Source organism: Falco biarmicus, chromosome 4 (assembly GCF_023638135.1).
Source record: "Falco biarmicus isolate bFalBia1 chromosome 4, bFalBia1.pri, whole genome shotgun sequence".
NCBI classification, from domain to species: Eukaryota; Metazoa; Chordata; class Aves; order Falconiformes; family Falconidae; genus Falco; species Falco biarmicus.
Window position 1 is genome coordinate 13309690 of NC_079291.1, and position 17849 is coordinate 13327538.

General features: G+C 38.8%; 1 protein-coding gene across 3 annotated transcripts in view; it reads right to left on the reverse strand.

Annotated features, from left to right (window-relative positions):
* Positions 1-17849, reverse strand: part of CPNE4 (copine 4) — a 315588-nt gene that overhangs the window by 52563 nt on the left and 245176 nt on the right. For all 3 annotated transcript variants that reach the window (XM_056337705.1, XM_056337704.1, XM_056337706.1), the window contains exon 8: positions 5388-5486. In XM_056337705.1, the coding sequence (XP_056193680.1) occupies positions 5388-5486 (99 nt within the window). The remainder of the gene's footprint in view (positions 1-5387; positions 5487-17849) is intronic.

Consider the following 17849-nt stretch of genomic DNA (forward strand, 5'->3'; position numbering starts at 1 on the left):
GCAAGTCCTCCTGCCTGAAAGGATAGTTTATTCCTGCCGTCCCTTTAGGCAAGAGGACAGTATGGGTTGTTGCTTTTTTTTTTTTCCTTCTGTCCCAGAAATACATTCACCATGGGAGAAGAGCTGCTTTTAATCACTATTAGAAGTTTCTTCTGGAAATTTGCACCTAGGGCATGCCATGAGAATCCAAGCATTTCTTGTTTCCTCAGCCAAGGCCCCAGCCTCACCCACGCTCCTGAGGTGGCACCACTGGTTGATGGGATCGCATGGATATGGCAGGCGCCTGACATGGCTGCACCCTCCTCCGAGGCCTCTGCTGCCCTCTCTGGGGCCTGCAGCAGCTGCTGAGGTTGCAGACAGTCCTGGATGAACTTGACTGTCTCCTGATAAAACTAGGTATGGAAATGTCCACTGGTGTCAATAAACTCCTTGGTCCACTACCAAAGGCTTTTAAAGGTCCATGCACATTCACCTGACACAAAGGCCCTGAGCGAAGGCCACAGTCAGATATCTGGGCAAACAGGTGAACCTGACCCAGATCCCCGCAGGACCCCATGCAATCCTGTTCACCTCAGCAGCCTTCCTCAGCCCCTGATAACACACTGAACTTGTGGGAATGCCAGTGGAGATTGGAAGTGCAGCAGGGTTTCTTCCTCCCCTTTCCGTGTGTGCATGTGTGTATACACACATGTCCATTTTTATGTAATATAGGAACAGATTTTTCTCTTACGTAACTCCCATGCTGCATTGGGATCCAGGTGGTTTATGTTTCTGTGACTTCCCCCCCCCTCCCCCAATCCTTCTGGCTTTATTGCCTCCATTAAAAAAAAAAAAAAAAGTGACTTTTTTCTCATTAGCAGAGGATTTCTCCTTTCAACTATGAAAAGCTTTAACAGTCTTTAAATTTTTATCAAGCTTTTCTAGTCTTGTATTAAAATGTTTGATAGATTAATATTAGAACACCTTATGAAATTGCCACTGTACACACATATTAAAAATGTATATTATGCATATATTTGGAACAAATCTTAAGCATACAATAAAATCCAAGTATTTACCAGTATTTCACTAAAAATATAACTGTCACAAAGAGGGATGCACTTGTTCTTACTTTGTTTTCTTGTGTCAAGACTAAGGTGAAGGAGTAAAATGATGAATTTTGGAATGGTGGAAAATGTTAAATAGAAGGTTTAGAAATGCCTGCTTCAGATGTGCATTTGAACAACAGCATATTTTTGTACTGTTTTTTGTTGGTGGTCAGTATGAAAACAGGCTAGGTGTCAGAATGTAACGGTCTGTGAAAACAAGGTAATTATTACAGAACAGAAACACACAACAAGCTATTATCCTGAGGTCGTTCATGATTAGGAAGTCTTCTTAAACAGTGTGAATTAATTTCATCTGTACCACCAACCAAAGACCAACAAACATTCCCATAATTCAGTCCTTTCAGTCATGGAGAAGCAACTGTCACTCTAAAGAAGTCATAATTCAAGACCTGTGAGTATCGACCAAGACCTGCCACGTTTAGAAAAGGAATTCATAAACTACTCATGCCACTTCTGATAAAAACAAGTCATCAGTCCTTCAGATAGGGAATCTGCTCTCCTTCCTTCACACAGTACTGGTACAACCACCAGCAAGCTGCCAGTGCTAGATTCACAATATTTATCTAAATGATGCCTGGTCTCAGACACAAATTCTCAAAAAATCTCACAGTGGAGGCAAGCCAGCAAGCCAACCATAAAATTACCAGATCCAACCATAAAATTACCAGATCAGAGGCTGACACTCAAAACTTGGGGTAATCAGTACGCAGCCCAGGGATGGAATTGAAACAGTCTTAAGAGCACCGCCACCTCCTGTAAGTAAGCAGGTGACACATACATATTCTGATCACCTCAAGTGGTTCTGTAGTGGTTGACAGATGGGCTACAAGATACTTCTATCATGTAGCTAAGAATGGAGCTTGAAGAATGGGTCAGAATACTCTGTGTTTTCTGGAGGGCAAAATATGTACAATTAAAAGGCAACTTCAAGATCCTTGTCAAATGCTCCATAGATGAGGTGAACTGATGAAATGGTGAGAAGTACTAGCAGTTCACAGATAACACACAGTTCTTCCTGCTCCCCAGCACAAACTGTGTTACTCCCACTCTCACTGCTTAATGCACTTATGACAACTTGTGAAGCTGATACAAACTAATACAGACATTGCTGATGAGCAGAGAGAGAGAGCTGTGCCATTGGTGTAGCCTTCATTAACACCGCACAGATTTGCAGCTGGAGCTTAAGGAGAGTTCCTGGATCCCCTGTCAATGATAAATATTCCCTCCTGTTCTGTGCAGTTGCCTGGGAGAGTGAAAAACCCTGGCTGACAATCACTCGGGTGTTTTGATTATCTTTTGATTAGCTTTTGACAGATCTATAGCAATGTACTAGAGCTGGCCATGAAGTCTACTGCACAAAAGAAAATATAACCAGAATAAGATCCTTCATAGTATCTCCTTAGCAACTCAAACAGGGATGTCAGACCTGAGTTCTGCTCTTTACACTGGTTTCCACAGCATCTGAGATGAAATTCCAAGTTTTGGTCCTCATCTTCAACACTCACTGTTGCGATGCTATGTGAAAGAATGCTTAATACCATGGGCTGGTGGATGTAGCTGGCAGTTTTATTCCTCTGACTGAAAGAAGTACTACATGGAAAACAACATTTTCCGGTCTGAGGTTATGAAGGAATCTCTTCTAGGAACAAAGGACTGCATCTAACCTCCTTATCACCTCACCCACGTGTAATTACATTTCTCTGATGTGGCCTTCCTTATTAGAAATACCTAGCAACACATCCACTTGAAGGCAGAACACCTCCCTCTTCCTTTATCATTCCCTTAAGGTTTACTAAACCCCCTTTATTCAAAGTAAACACTCTGTTGCACATGGTTTTTCTTTGGGAAGAATAAAACTAAGGAAAAAAACTGACAAATGCTTATCACATTACTTAATGTTGCACAAAGGATGTTGAGATAAACTATGCACTAAGATGTATTTATGGGGTCCACAGCTAATGGCATATATTGCCTTTAGAAGCAACAGTTATTCCTGGTGAATCAATAAAAGGAGATAGGAGGAAGGGAGGGAGGGAGGGAGAGAATAGAGAAAAAGGAGAGAGGATGAGGGAGGGAGAGGCAGAGGGAGAGATAAAGAGGGAAAGGGAAAGGGAAAATGCTCTCTGGGCTCCAGCCAAGTAACAAGTGACATGGTCTCCCACACAAGCAACCTCTCCTGTACAACATGTGATTACAACACTTTTTCCATAATAGCTATATCATTTTCACTAGGATCTGCTCAAACTTCCTATTGTTTGCACTTACCTATCATGCTATTAGCGCTCACTGAAGCCTGCTTTCATCAGATGCAACAGCCATCTAGCATGTGCATGCATATATTTTGAGCAATATTTATTAGCCACTTAAATGACAATTACCTACTATCTTACCAACTAAATCTTGTTTTCCTCTAACTAGACTACAAATCAAGGATTACAAAAGAGGGGGGAGAAGTACGAATTCTCACATTGGTGGCAATTATGTCCTATGAGAATGGCTATAACAACATCATTGGGTTTCGCAGGTGCAAGCCCACAGAATAACTGCACAGTAACAGAATGAGAGCAACAAGAAAGAAATAATGCCATTATGCCTTAGGCATGTGGAGGAGAAAAAACTGCACTTTTGTAGTGAAAAGCAGATTGCAACATTACAGGTAAAAGGCAGCCAGCGGAATGCCAAATGGTAGGCCCTTAGCAAGACAAAGGTTCAGACACTTAAAGCATTGCACAACATGAAAACATTCCTGGATGGCACTCTGATACTGCTGTGTCAACTGAGAACAAGAATTGACAAATGGCTGCACTAACTTCTTGTGCCTCTGAAAGAGTAATCATCCTTTTTGCTAGCTGATGATGAAAAGAGTGGACTGTTTCTCCATCATAATAAAGAATATATATTCTTCACAGCCATTCCTGGCACTCTGGACTGCAAATCTCGTCTTGGCCAACAAGCTGTCTGTTCGGGAAGGACTGCAATGCTCTTTTGAAGGCATTTACATTGGAAATACACACCCTTTACCACTCTCACACAGTCCCTTTCCCAGCTGCAGGTATTTGTATGCAAAATTGGAGTGTTGTCACATCACTGGCCTTGTTAATGTTATTCACACTGGAATCTCTTTACCTCTTTAGGTATATTTACTAAAATTTTTAGTTCAAAATTTTCAGTTTTTTAAATTGAGTTTGGTTTAAGTTTTCATCCTCCGACTCAATTTCAGAGAACAAAACTGGGTTTCATTTACACTCAGGTTCTGTTCAGAAGTTATTCGTAATGGATTAATATATGACATATATATCAACAGTATTTTACGCACATGAGCAACATTTGCTAAACTCTAGGTTGTTCTAACTCTAAGAACATGAATAGAAAATATCTAGAAGACTCATAAAAACTACTTGACCTATGGAATAGCCTAACTGCTTGCCATTTATTAAACTTCTGTTGACTCTTTGATAGCTTTCTATTAACACACTATAAACAAAACCTTAATATAAAGCCCAAATAAAGCTTATTAGGCATTTGTGTTTGGTTTTGAGATCACATGAAGCAGTGAACACAAATTCTCAGCAGATTAGAAAGTCAACATTTTTAACTCCCTCTCAGAGAATTTATCAAAATTAACACCTTCAGGAGTAAGTAATAAGAGGAAATGACAATTTCTGGAATTAGATATGTTAAATTATTTATCATATTCAATAATTACCATCAACTTCAATTTGAAGGGATCAGGCTGACATAAGTGAAATTATTAATAAACTAACAATTTAATTTTCCCTTAGGATTGTAATTCATGAGATATTTAGGAAATTGATTACTTTCATCATGATGGGTTCAAGTGAGAGCTGGCAGCAATGAATGCAGCACATGAGAAAGAGAGAAAGACAGAATGACCCTCCCTCATTAGAGGCCTTTAGGTCAGTAGGGCAATGCTTCGAGTACCCAGACTGTGCATCTGCTTTGCCATAACAGCACAGCAACTCACAGAAAACATGTGCTTGGGCTCAAAGGATATAAATCTTAGCAGAAAGAAATGCCTGCAGAATGTGAACTAGAAAAAGACCCTAAGTATTTCAGGCATGGAAGTACGGGAAAGGCTGCTTTTTACATTTTCAGATTACCATGCTCAGATAACAGTAAAACTTAAAGGAGAGATCAACACAGCAACTGACTTCTGAGACAATGAGGCAATACCACTTGCTTCATTACAGTATTGTCTGAGGGACACTGCTCTACAAAGCTTACATATTGAGACTGCTTGGGTGGTTTCCAACTTACCTGTCTTCCTTCCATAGCTCCTCGCATTTCCTTGAATGTCGAGCTAAATTCTCCAATGAAGTCATGCTTTCCATTCGAATCCCAGTCCCAAACTATGCACTGGGTAGACAAAGGGGAGAAGAACAAAAGAGCACATTTTTCTTTAGCTAGAGAACAGGTTTTATTGAAAAATACTACAGGAGAAATTATAATACGCATTGCGTGGAGTGTTTTACCCAGAAGGAAATCACAAGATATAATAAAATCATATCCTTGTCTGGATCAAAATGTAATGACAAGCGGAATTTCAACGCAGCTTGCTACTGACGAAAGCACATTTATGTATTTTAGAAAGAAATGATTCCTTGACTCCATCTTTTTGCTAGGTGTGAAAACACAGGATTGTGTGTATTAGCATGTTCATGGTCAAATGGTGTCCTGAATTAAGGGTAACTTACCTCATTGAAGTGCTTTACAAATATAAATCAGTATTCATAAGACTAGTTGTTGTGGGCAAAAATTACCATTATCATTTTTACAGGCAGTGAAGGTGAACCAATAGTTATAATTATTTGCAATGGCTTTGAATTTATAGATGTCAGTGTTTGGTGCCCCTAGCTTGGCTTTTTTTCCAGTGTTGCTCAACAGTGAATATTCAAGCCAAACCCTGCCAGTAAAAATTCCTAAATTCATGCATAAACATGAATATGTTAATGAGTTTGAGCCGTGAGAATTTTATTTTACAGATATTGCTAAATACAATTCAGCTAGCCAAGACTGAAGCACATAGCAATAGCTACATGCTTTGCTAAACATTAATTTTAAAACTGGCCTAAAGACAACAAAGGGGCTTACAACTTTAAAGAACAAAATCCTGAATTCAGCCTCATTGGTCTCCCTAGATAAAAGCTCGCATACATTGACAGATTCAGGAGGCCTTTACTGAAAATGTCCTGCTACAAAGTATCTTTTCTTACTATTTTTTTTAAAGCAGTAATGCCTCAAAGCCCTCTGCACTGTCACAGGAGGAGTGTACTGCCATTTGGCTATCAGATGACTTTGAGGGGAACTTCGACTTCCTACTGAGGGCCAGAGGCCTCTAGGTCTGCGCATGGGTGTAAGGTGAGGACGGAACTGGTGGAAGTAGTTGAGGAGTTCCCTACTGAGAAAGGCAGGAATGAAACATAACTGGGGGTGGCAGGGCTGCAATAGTGGGGTACCAGGCTTAACAACAGTGGGTTTTATCAGGCCACTTTGTCTCAATGAGGCTCAGTGCTTTTAACCCAGCACTGGTGGTCAGAAAACACAAGAAGAAGCACCTCAGAGAGTCCTCAAGCCATTTGAAGGTTGCTTGGTCCCAAGGGGCACTTTGAGTTCACCCAAAGGGGAACTGAAATTATTGGATCTCAGGTGGATCTTGAGTGTTAAATATTTCCAGGAAAACATTTAATTGAAACAGACTTCCATGTCCACCAGCTATGCTTTCTAACCAGCCTGAATAATCCAGTCAAAGCCGGTATGTGAGCACTGTAGCCAATCCCTTTTCACCACCAAACTAGTGGTTTGTAAATTCACTTTGAGGATAGAGGGAAGAACTCTATAGAAAGCTTGAGGTATGGGCAAAATGACTGAATTCTTTGAGTGAGAGCAAGAAAACAAACAAAGTTTCAGGAGAAAGACTGTCTAAAACAATTTAATTCACTACATTCGGGGTCTCTCACAAAGTTAGCCTTAATGGATGTTTATCACCTAACATCCTCTCACCACAGCCATAAATTAATAAATAGCATCTTCCACACAAATGTTTGTCCATGTGAGGTCCACGGACTTGAAGCACAGGTAGGTCTACATCTAAGCCAGCTACCTGAATTTATTATGCTGTTAAGTGCCCAGGCACCTTATTTGCCTTTGTAGAAGCAACACAGGTGGTGATCTTACTAAACTCATACCCAGAGCTCCTCCAGGCAGTATACCATCACTGATGTTATCATTTAGATTCCTTCTTTTTTAATAATTAGTCTAACTTTCTTTTGAACTTTCAACATTGTTTCACTTAGCCCCAGGAAGAGATTTGGTTTGAAGCAAGGGAAATTTCTTTGATCCCTATAGTAGACGTCCAGTAGCGGTACAAAGGACTGCCTATAGGGAAAGAGTACAAGTATACCTGTTATTGCTACTGACATGAATCAGTTGAAAGAGCTCCTGGTCAGGCAAAGACCTGGTTCTTGAGCCTTCTGTTACCTTTCCATCCTATCACCTGCAATTTTACCATTTTTGTTTCATAGAGCTTGAAAGAGCTTCATTTTCTTTTCCTGAGAAATTTATTGTTGATATAAATTCATCAATTTTTATTGAAATTACTTTCTAAATATTTAATGAAAAATAGATTTCATGGATGAAGCATGATTTAAAATTTTTTTGTTTTCTGTAATGATTGTAAAAATAAGATTTAAGATCCTAAAATGTTAAGTAAAAAGATTTGTCAAAATTTCATAGTAAAATTGATATGAATGTGCAAAAAGTATAGTTTTAGTAATGTTGGCAACTTTTCCAAAGATGTTTTTGAAAAAATGGCTATTTCAAAAAGAAAAAACAGCAACCCTTATTGTGAAATTTTCCAACCAGATTTACTTTCCAGGTTCTATCTTTAAACTCTATTGGAGCATAAATACAAGAACAGACCCAAGGTTATCAGAGACTTCCATGAAAAAGTACTTTGAAAAAATTCTGTTTGGATGCTTGCTCTTATGAGGAAGGAAAAGCTCAGAGTGCTGATTTGTGGTTAGAATTTTAACCGGAGATGAGCAAAGTTAAATTAGATTTAAAACGTCCACCCAACAGGGATCCTGTGGATAACTGACTAGCTGAAAAGGGTCACATAGACATAGTCCAGCTGGCTGGACAAAAATGCACATCGCTCTCAGCTTATCTGAAGTAAAGCAAAATACACTGTCTTTGGCTGTCCTTGTTACACAATAACAGGAAGATTTTGGTGGGAAAAGAATGTTGCAGGTGGGAACAGAAAACTACAGAAGAGAAACTAGGGGTGGGCTTGGTATTTAGGCAACTAACCAATAATGAGCTTAACTTTTGTAATATGTATGGAGCTAATTATAAGAAGGCATAAAAGGTGACTGTAAGAGACAATAAACGAAGTCTGCTGATCACTCATATTGAGTGACTGTGTCTTCCCTCCGTCGCGACAGGATCCAACTGCTTTTTCAGTCAAGCTAGAGGTTTTCTAACTTTAGCTTTCAGAAAGTCAGATGGTACTTTAATCTTCATATTGGCTTCATGGAAAAGACAAACAATTACAGTATTATCTCAATGCCATTTGCACAATTAGAGCTAAGGGAGAAGGGTGGTCCCTATAAGTACATCCATTACAACTTCTTTTTCTTTTCAGAGTTTCACATCTGGCCATAGAAACGTATTGTTATTCTCAACAACAAAAACATGTTGTACACAGTAATGATTCTGCATTTGAACTGTATGTGAAAAGTATTTCTGAAACATATAAATACTAGACCTCAGAATTTTTATAAAAACTCAGTCAGACAGATAAAATAAGCAGGGAAAGACCTTTACAAATAATCCAGAATCAGGTAAAGAATAGAGGTGAGAACCAAAGAATTATTCCCCTATGATATACTTTACAGTTGTTTGGGGTTTGTTCCCTTTTTTTTTTTTTTTTAAGAAGGCCCTATGTGCTTTTCAAATCAAATCCTCCACAAAACATTCTTTATCTTTAGGCAAACCTTAATATGCTCTTTGGGTGTGTACTTTTACAGGTTGCTTAAGCAGAAGATTAACAGTATACCTATTTTACATATATATACACACACACACTCTCTCTCTCTCTATATATATATATATATAGTACTATATACTACACTCTATTAAAAGTCTCATTAAGAAGGCTTTCCATATGTTTAATTTTAAACATCGGTAAATCAGTGTTCAGATAACTGGTGAAAGAATTCAGTCTCCTACCTATTGGTTATAGGCTCAAATGCAGGGAATAAAAACATCTGTCCAATGCTGCATGGTGTTGAAATAGCACTGACTGGAGTGATGGAGAACATCTTCCACCCTTGCATGGTGCTTCTTCCCTCCCCAAAATACCTGCTGACTGCAGGTAGAGGGAACACTGCTTCAGGCCCTCTCAAGGCAAGGCGCTGTGCCTTACAGAGCTAACCAGTAGACTCAGTTAAGAGGACATCAGAGGATCACTTCTGGGTATCCACATCTTCATTCCTTCAGCTTTTTTTGTAAATAGCTCAAAAGGAAAGATTTCCTTTCAGGCTGAAATTGAACTTTTCACTGGAGAAAGGAGGGAGAAAGGTAGATTTTAAAAAGAAAAAGGTATCTCAGGTTGATGCAGATGGAAAATTTCCCTGATTTTATTTCTGTTCAGCTTTTTCACCAAGTGTAGATTTTAGCAACACTCTCACTACAAAGGGAACTTCTGGGCAGCATGCAAGAAAAACTGCACTGGCACTGGAGCTACAACAGCACGGGCTCCTCTGGCTGAATTTCCTAATGCTTCTTGGAAGATGGCAGCCAGATTAATCTTCCTACCTCTGTGTGATCACAAAAACTCACTTGCACAATTTTTGATTTTAATATATATTTCACAAAAGCATTATCTGGACCATCCTCCAGCTCCAGCCAATACTGATAATCCGTGATGTGATGATGCCTAGAAATAAAGAAACCAATTTCTCTATGCAATGTCTCCCACAGAGTGAGGCAGTTTTCCTCTTTGATAATTCAACAGCAAAAAAAGAATTACTACCTCAGATCCAGATCATATGATCCAAACTCAGGTTTTAAAGTTTAATTTATGTGATCTAACTGGAGACAAGAAAGTGGTGTTCCAAATCTCAATATGAAAGTCAGACTATGTTTTCACTGAGCTAAATTCTTGTACAAGTGTCATAAAAAAATTCTTCCCATGCTCACCTAGCTTTAATCACAAGGAAATCTAAGAGAAAGGATTGACTACTGTAAAGTATGCTTTTGTGTGTGGGTGTCTGTAAGTACTGAGATAATTTTCCCTATACACCTTTAGGGAAATGCTTCAAGCTATTTGTCCCCATTAGACTGTCACAATGACAGAATTATTATATACAGCACCTTTGGGCAGGGGTAATGGAGAGACTTGTAACTTAACCTTCCAATTTATGAACCAGCCCAAAACATGCTCCAAAGATTAGTTTCTAAAAGACTGGCAGTGAATCTCATGACTAAATCCTATCTGGAAGCAGCTGACAGCCAGACCATGGAAATGTACTTCTTGAAAATAATCCAATTAAGTTTTTCCCCAGCTGGCCAGACACTGCAGTTCATAGCATGCACAAAGCCAGCAAAAACTAGAAAATTCCCAGTCTTCCCAGGCTGAGTTTCTTCAGCTCTGTGTATACTCAAAGTCCAATTATGAAACGTTAGTATGCCTTGTGCTGGTACTACCTTGCCATCTGGTTGAGGAGGTATAGTGTTAGACAGTCCTCCTGAAAACGTAAGATTCTTCTGTGTGTTGTTACTTCAGTATCTATCCCGATACTCAGTAAGGAGTGGAAGGGATACCTTTCAAGGAAAAGAACTATCTTTGCCCATTAATTGCCTGTAGTGCCTAGCTAGGTGTTGGGGGAACAGAACTGAACAAGAGTGGTTTAAATTCTGAACAGAAACTGTCTTGGATGGATTTTCCTGGCATTTCTGTGAAACAAGGTATCTTGTGGCTAGGCAAGAAGAAGAATGCTTGAATGTAATAAGTAATGGACTTGAATGTAATGAGTTATAGCCTGGTCAGTTATAAAGTTCTTACCTAAGTTCAACTCTAAACTAAAATAACACGACAATAATTTTTAGGTAGAGTTTATGTGACACTTACTATCTCTCAAATAAATGAAGTCTTGACCCAAATGTCAGTGACCTACTCTAATTCTAGAATCACTTTGAGCTGCAGGTGGTACGAGGTGGCAAAAGGCTACAAACAGAAACTCTTCTTCAGTTCACTCTCTAGGATGAGTGACAACATAAAAAGAAAGAAAGAAAGAAAGAAAAAAAATACTCATAAAAGCCAGAGAAAGTGGAAAAAAAAAACCTCAGAAAAAAATTTACTTGATCATCAAAGTGCTTTTTCTGGAACAGTCTCTCTCTCTCATCAGGGTTATTATTACTTGATAACGAAGTAAACCTCCTACTGTACCTCCCTGAAGTATATGTACCCCACTTGGAATACTTCAAAGAAGGTCTTTTTATAGGAAGGCCTTTATCCACTACCTACCCATTCTCCTAACTTGGGTATGAGAAAAGCTACACAAAACCTTCAGTAAAAAAGCTAGAACACTTCATTTTATCCTGTTGCTGCAGTCATCATGTTCCAAGGCCAAATTCTAAATTAAAGACATCACGACCCTGGGTTACATGCTGGAGAATACCTGTATAGAGATTTGCTCTTTCCTGCTGTATATTAAATTCTTCACTCTGCTGCTTTTTTTTTTTTTTTTTTTTTTTCATCCAAGCTGGCCATCACAGTTTTTTTCACTAGTTGCTCTTCTCCAAAAAGTTAAAATAAACTTTTTATGGCTCATTTCAGATTTCCTCTGAAGTTGGGCTCCAGTGAGAACAGAATGAAGCAGCTGAAACGAACCTTTGTTTCTTGCGAGCCTCTCACTAAACTAAAGCTTTTTTCAGAGCACTGTAGATACAATATTTGAATTTTTCCTCTTAGAAAGATTAACTCAATTCTTCAAACTAAACTGCTCAAAACCGCCTGGGCTAATGGGCAGAAAAGAGCTCGAACCCTATACTATTAGGCTATCTGCAGCCCCTGTGAGGCCCATCTGGAAGCAACTTTCAAAATTTTCTTCTTGACTACAAAGCCTCATCCTTTTTGAAAACTAATCTTCAGTTCTGAATGGACCAATACTCATCAATTCACCAGTGCAGCTGAGTTTGCTCCATAAGCATTAGGTGAAATCCTGGCTGCACTGCAGACAATGAGACCTTTCCTATTAAATTCCACAAGTGCCAGGATTTCATCAATACCTTTGTTCCTCCTGTACATGGATGGTGGTAATTGGTATTTTGAAAGTTGACAGGGTTGTATTGGATTCAGATCCTTTGCCCGTTGAAGGAGACTTGAGAAAGACAGTCATTGATAGCTTCTCTTGGTTAATCGTGAGTGATTCAGCATTCCCTTCAACATGCTGCAGTAAGTACAGCACCCAAGACAGTCAAAACACAAAGGGAAATAATCTTCCCGTGGAATCTAAATATATGGGGAGTTTGGTTTTAAAATCATCTGCTTGGGAGAGAAGAGTGGATGGAAGGCGAATTCTTACTTTTCTACAAAAAGTGGCAGGTTCTCTGATTCAAGATCAGAGTGAGTGAGTCATATTTTATTGACAGCTGTGGATACGACACCAGCCTAAGCCTATTTCACCTCTTGCTGAATGAAAACAGGGACTGTTTACAGAGCTGTTATCACCAAGGCAGTCTCTCTACATCACCATAAGATACTTGAGCACATCGGTAGCGGCTCAGCAATGACGGGAAGCCTCACAGTTGGATGTTGTCTCTTCTTGACAGGTCACCGCAAGTAAGAACCATCTGGGTCATTCCAAAACCAATTACTTAAAACCATAGCTTGTCGATTACCCTTATTTTTATTACAAGGGTGCCTAGGAGCCTCAAACATAGATCCTTCACCCTGTTCAGTGCTGACAAATGAACCTCAGAGATATTCCTCTGAAACAGAGAAATATGCTGTAAGTTACATAATTGAGGGACAGCTTGTAACTGGATTTTCAATAACTCTGTAGGTTTTGAGGGTGACAACATAAATAAGCTTCTACTTTGCAGTCATAGTTAGGTTTATGCAACAAAATCCTCAGTATATATACCAGAAACTGTGCAGTTACTAATCATGGATATGAATGTGCACTTTGATTTGTGCACTGGCCTAAAATAGAGGTCTGTACAGTTGTAATGCATGCCTATACATTTATTAGAAACTACACTTTCTTTATGTTAAGGGCAAAGAACTCCACATTAATCTCATTTCTTTTTTCCTATTTCCTCACCCAAAACACCCCTAGTAGCTTAATAAGCAACACAGAAATGGGACAATTTTTCAGTATCCTGCTTGTGTTCATGAAGACGTAGCTGTCCAGCAAATGAGAGAGCAGGCTGGAGCACTTTTTAAAACAAATATAAAATGGTGACCTTCCATCTCAATCAATGAGATTGGAGTTTTTGAGCCTATGTCTTTGGCCTAATCGCCCATAACATAATGTGCAACTTTTTTTGCATAAGATACGATACACACAAACCCAATAAAAAAATAAAAAAACCCATAACAACAGCAAAACCATCTGCAAATACTACCGTAATGCTCCTCTTGTGAGATTATTAATATGTCTCAGGTAGTTTTCTTCATGAGTATCCTTCCTTTTAGTTCACTGACTGTCTTTATGCAAAAGAGCCTGTCTTCCAAAATTTATGTGAGAGGTGATAAACTGGCATACTGACCCAGTAGTGCCTCCTCTCATTACATGTAATGGAGATACCTGCACACCTAAGTAACAAATCCCTGTGTACCAGAAAAGGCACTGCTCATGGGCAGGCCTCCCTGAAGTACCTATTGGAGAAGCTGCAGGCAAAGCAGTGAAATTTGCCATAATTCATGGTAGCATAACAAAAAGCTCTCAGACAGGAGAAGACACAATCCAGTTCCCATTGTCTACTCTCAGTTCCTAAAAATAGCAAAGCTCAGGTCAGCTTTATCTTGCACTCTGAACATCAGGAGATCTTTATCCATCTACCATTGCCTTATATCCCGAGCAGGAAAGGAAGATGATGATACTTGGCAGAAAGAGTACAAAACACTCTTCCCCACCAGAGCAGCATGTCCCCAAACACCACTTATAATAATGAGTGTTTATACAAAGTGACTGTTACTTTCTGTTGTCAACACTGTTCTTTCTGTTGTCAATCAGTGGGGGAGTTAATTACACACATCTCTTGGATATCATTCCAAAAGAATTACTGGACAAAGAGCACTGGGTTTAATGGCCCTGAACCGGTCACTCTGTTCAGTGGATGATACAACAGCATAAACATACGTGGAGGTGAATCTTCAGAATTATGGGCAATTTATAAAACTAAGACTGGCAGAGGTTTCAAACATGGAAAGTTTTTAGTATAAAGTGGACAAGAAAATTAATTAAAAAAAGTGAAGCAATATGACATGTTATTAAACTTATATTCTAAACCACATTTCCTACAGAAAATGAAGCGATGAAATACTTAGATTTCTAGATTAAGCAGAGACCCAATGCATATGCCACTATAACTGAAATGGCTAAAGTAACATAAGAAGTCAAGGTTAAAGGTTAAACCTAAGCTTAATTTAAGGGTAAAGGTCTGAGAATAAAGGTCACAGTACCTTACCTCATATTCACATACTGGATTTTTTAAATCCTTGTGAAACTTATACTGAAAATTTCGCACTTGATGTAGCAGTCGTCACTGGGTGTAAATGGTCTCATTTCTAGGGTTTTTTTGTTGTTCTGAACTTCAGTTAGCATCCTCACGCAGATACACTGTTGCTTGAAGGAGAACCGTCCACATATCTCCTCTTGATTTGTGCACAGATTACATACTTATAACCAAAACCTCCAGCCTTTTTCACCACTGCTTTTAAGTTAGTGTTCTGGCCAGAGTCTTATTTGATCTCTTATTTTGTATTTAGTTTTGAATTAATCTCCTGTATGGACACTGAAAGCATTTCCATGAAGAATCTAAAACCCTGCACTGCCACAGGCTCCGGCAGCAATGTAGTGTTGAAGATTTCCAGTAAGACTTAAATTAAGATCATGACATGGTGTCTGGATCTTTAAAAAAAAATAACACATATCAGCTAAATACAGATATTTTCCTTGGAAGCTTACAAACAAGCTAAAACTGTGAAACATAACACTGCTGACATACTGTATTTTTAATTTAATTTTTCAGATCTTTGTGGTTTTTTGTACACTTACAGTAACCAGGTTTCTGTTTTTTGTTCTTGTACTGGGTAGAAAATAAGACTTTAATAGATTACATTAACTGCCTGCATAAATCTATAAGGTTTACTTTCCTATTTGTAATTTCCCTTCCATCTATTCAAGTGCTTAAAAAATGTTCTCCATAATAAGTTCTCAGTAACTGCTCTGTATTTTCTGGGTTTATTTCTTTCCATAAAAATGGATGTGACACTTTAGATAAGCAAACAGGCTGTATGGTGGGGTGAAAACTTGAGGATGAGCTCACTAGGAAAACTGGCACATGAACAGGGAGCTCCTCTTATATTTGCCAATTAGGTTTGTTTCCAACATCTCTTAAAAATCAGGAAGGAACAGACTGGAAACCCAAAGTGCTGCACCACAGTTACCCTAGATGACTGGCAAACCTTAAGTTACAGGCATATATGGATGGGTTGAATGAAGCAGACTCTTCTGAAAGAACATTTTGTAAAGATAAAGGCATGGGAGGAAGGGAGAAAACTTGTGGTAGAAAATATGCCACAGAAAATAGAACCATTGAGGTCTCCACGTGGGTGAAATGATCTAGAAACCAGATGAAAGCCTAAGTCTAATGAGGTAATTGAGTGGCTTGCTACAGCTTCTAGTGAGATCAGATTTTCCCCCTGTGGAGAAGATGAGACACTGTGGAATATACACATATATTGTAATGTACCATATTATAGTTCTATATTAATGTAAATAATATAGAATAAATTTATGAAATATAGTATATATAGTATCATATATACTATCACATATATAATATATATACAGTCCAAATCAACAATTAAAATAATATATTAAGCTTGCTTTATATGAATCCTTCCCTGCTTCTTGAGTAAGGAAACATGATGTCGTGTAAACGTTGACTTATAAGGAAACTGGGCTGCACATACTGAAACTAAAGAAGGAATCTGACAGCTTTCTGTGAGCCTAACAGTATTTCTGAGGCAAATAGTCTGCTGCACACAGAATGCCGTAGAAAGTAGTTGCCTTAAATCACTGTTGTGACTTTTTTTTACCAACTATGCAAAGCAAAGCATGTGCAAGCAGTATTTTGATTAATTTTGTCTCCCTCCCTCTTCTGAACAATCTACAAACAGATGATGATTTTTGTGAAATGATATATTTTGAAGAGTTTCTGTGCTTACCCTGTTTTCATCTGTGAGCAATTTCTTGTGACTAAGGGAAGGTTCAAAGTTTGGTACTAAACAATGTCAACAAAATTCTGACATATTCATAAAACAGCAAAGTTAAGAGCCCAAAGTGCCTAGAATCAGTGGTGAGAAGCCAACCATTAAGATTTTCAGGAAGGAAATACCCATTCAAATTCTATTTCTTGGCATGTTTTCTAGTGACAACAAAAGGTAACGTTGCTTAGTATCAAGTTTATTTTCAGGATTTCTCTGTTTCCATTGAACTATCACATTTCTAACAGATACTCAGCAGTTTTGAAAATAATCCTGTATCCAACCACCTTTTCTCCTTCAAAATAAGCAAATAAAGATTAGCACCAAACAGAGAAACCGACCCATGGCTATCAGCAGTGGCATATGAATTAGGTGGCAGAGATACACACCTTCACCCTACTCCAAAGAGCCAAGATTTTGGCAAAAGATCCTAGTGAAGACAGACACTCAGAGCTGGACTGTGGATGGCACTGCTGTTATTTGAGTGAATCCTACGTGACAGGGTACAGGGTGGGTTTTTCAATACAGGGACGACCCTCCAGATTCGGGATGGGAATGAAGCTTGCAGCAAAAAAATTCTGCTGCAACACTTATGTGCCACTGCTGCATCTGAGATGTGGCAAAAAACTTCTTCAAAGGACAAGAATGCTGACCCTGTTTACTGGCCTGATTCCAGCACAAGCAATTACATTTCTACCATCTCAGCAACCCCTGCAGTTCAGACCAGAACAGTGCTATTTGCTGTTCCCTGCCCTGAACTGTCGCAGTGTTTCTGCATGCTGTTGAGGAGTTGCCACAGTTCACCTCGAAAGATGGCTGCCTAACAGCAGCAGCAGAAGCCCTGCTCACATGCAAGACTTTGGAATTACTCTGTCAAAAGCAACTGAGAGCGAAGGCCTTCACTGCTTATTGTTCCACCATCATCTCTCATCAGCTGAAGAAAATCTAGGTCTAGCCCCTTTTTGTTATTGAAGATGACTAAGTTGTGAAGAGCAACTTAAAATACTTGTGCTTCCATGGCACAACAGCACAGAAGAATAAAATGAAAACATTTGTACATATCCGCCTATTTTCTGTTTCCTTCTCTGCACTTCAAATCTGTTCCCAGGGTGTACATAAGCAATGAGATTAAAGGAAAGAAAATTGCTGATTGCCTGTTAACTTTCTGTAAAAATAAACCCTATATATTTCAGAATGCCTGCTCTCAAGTTAAAACT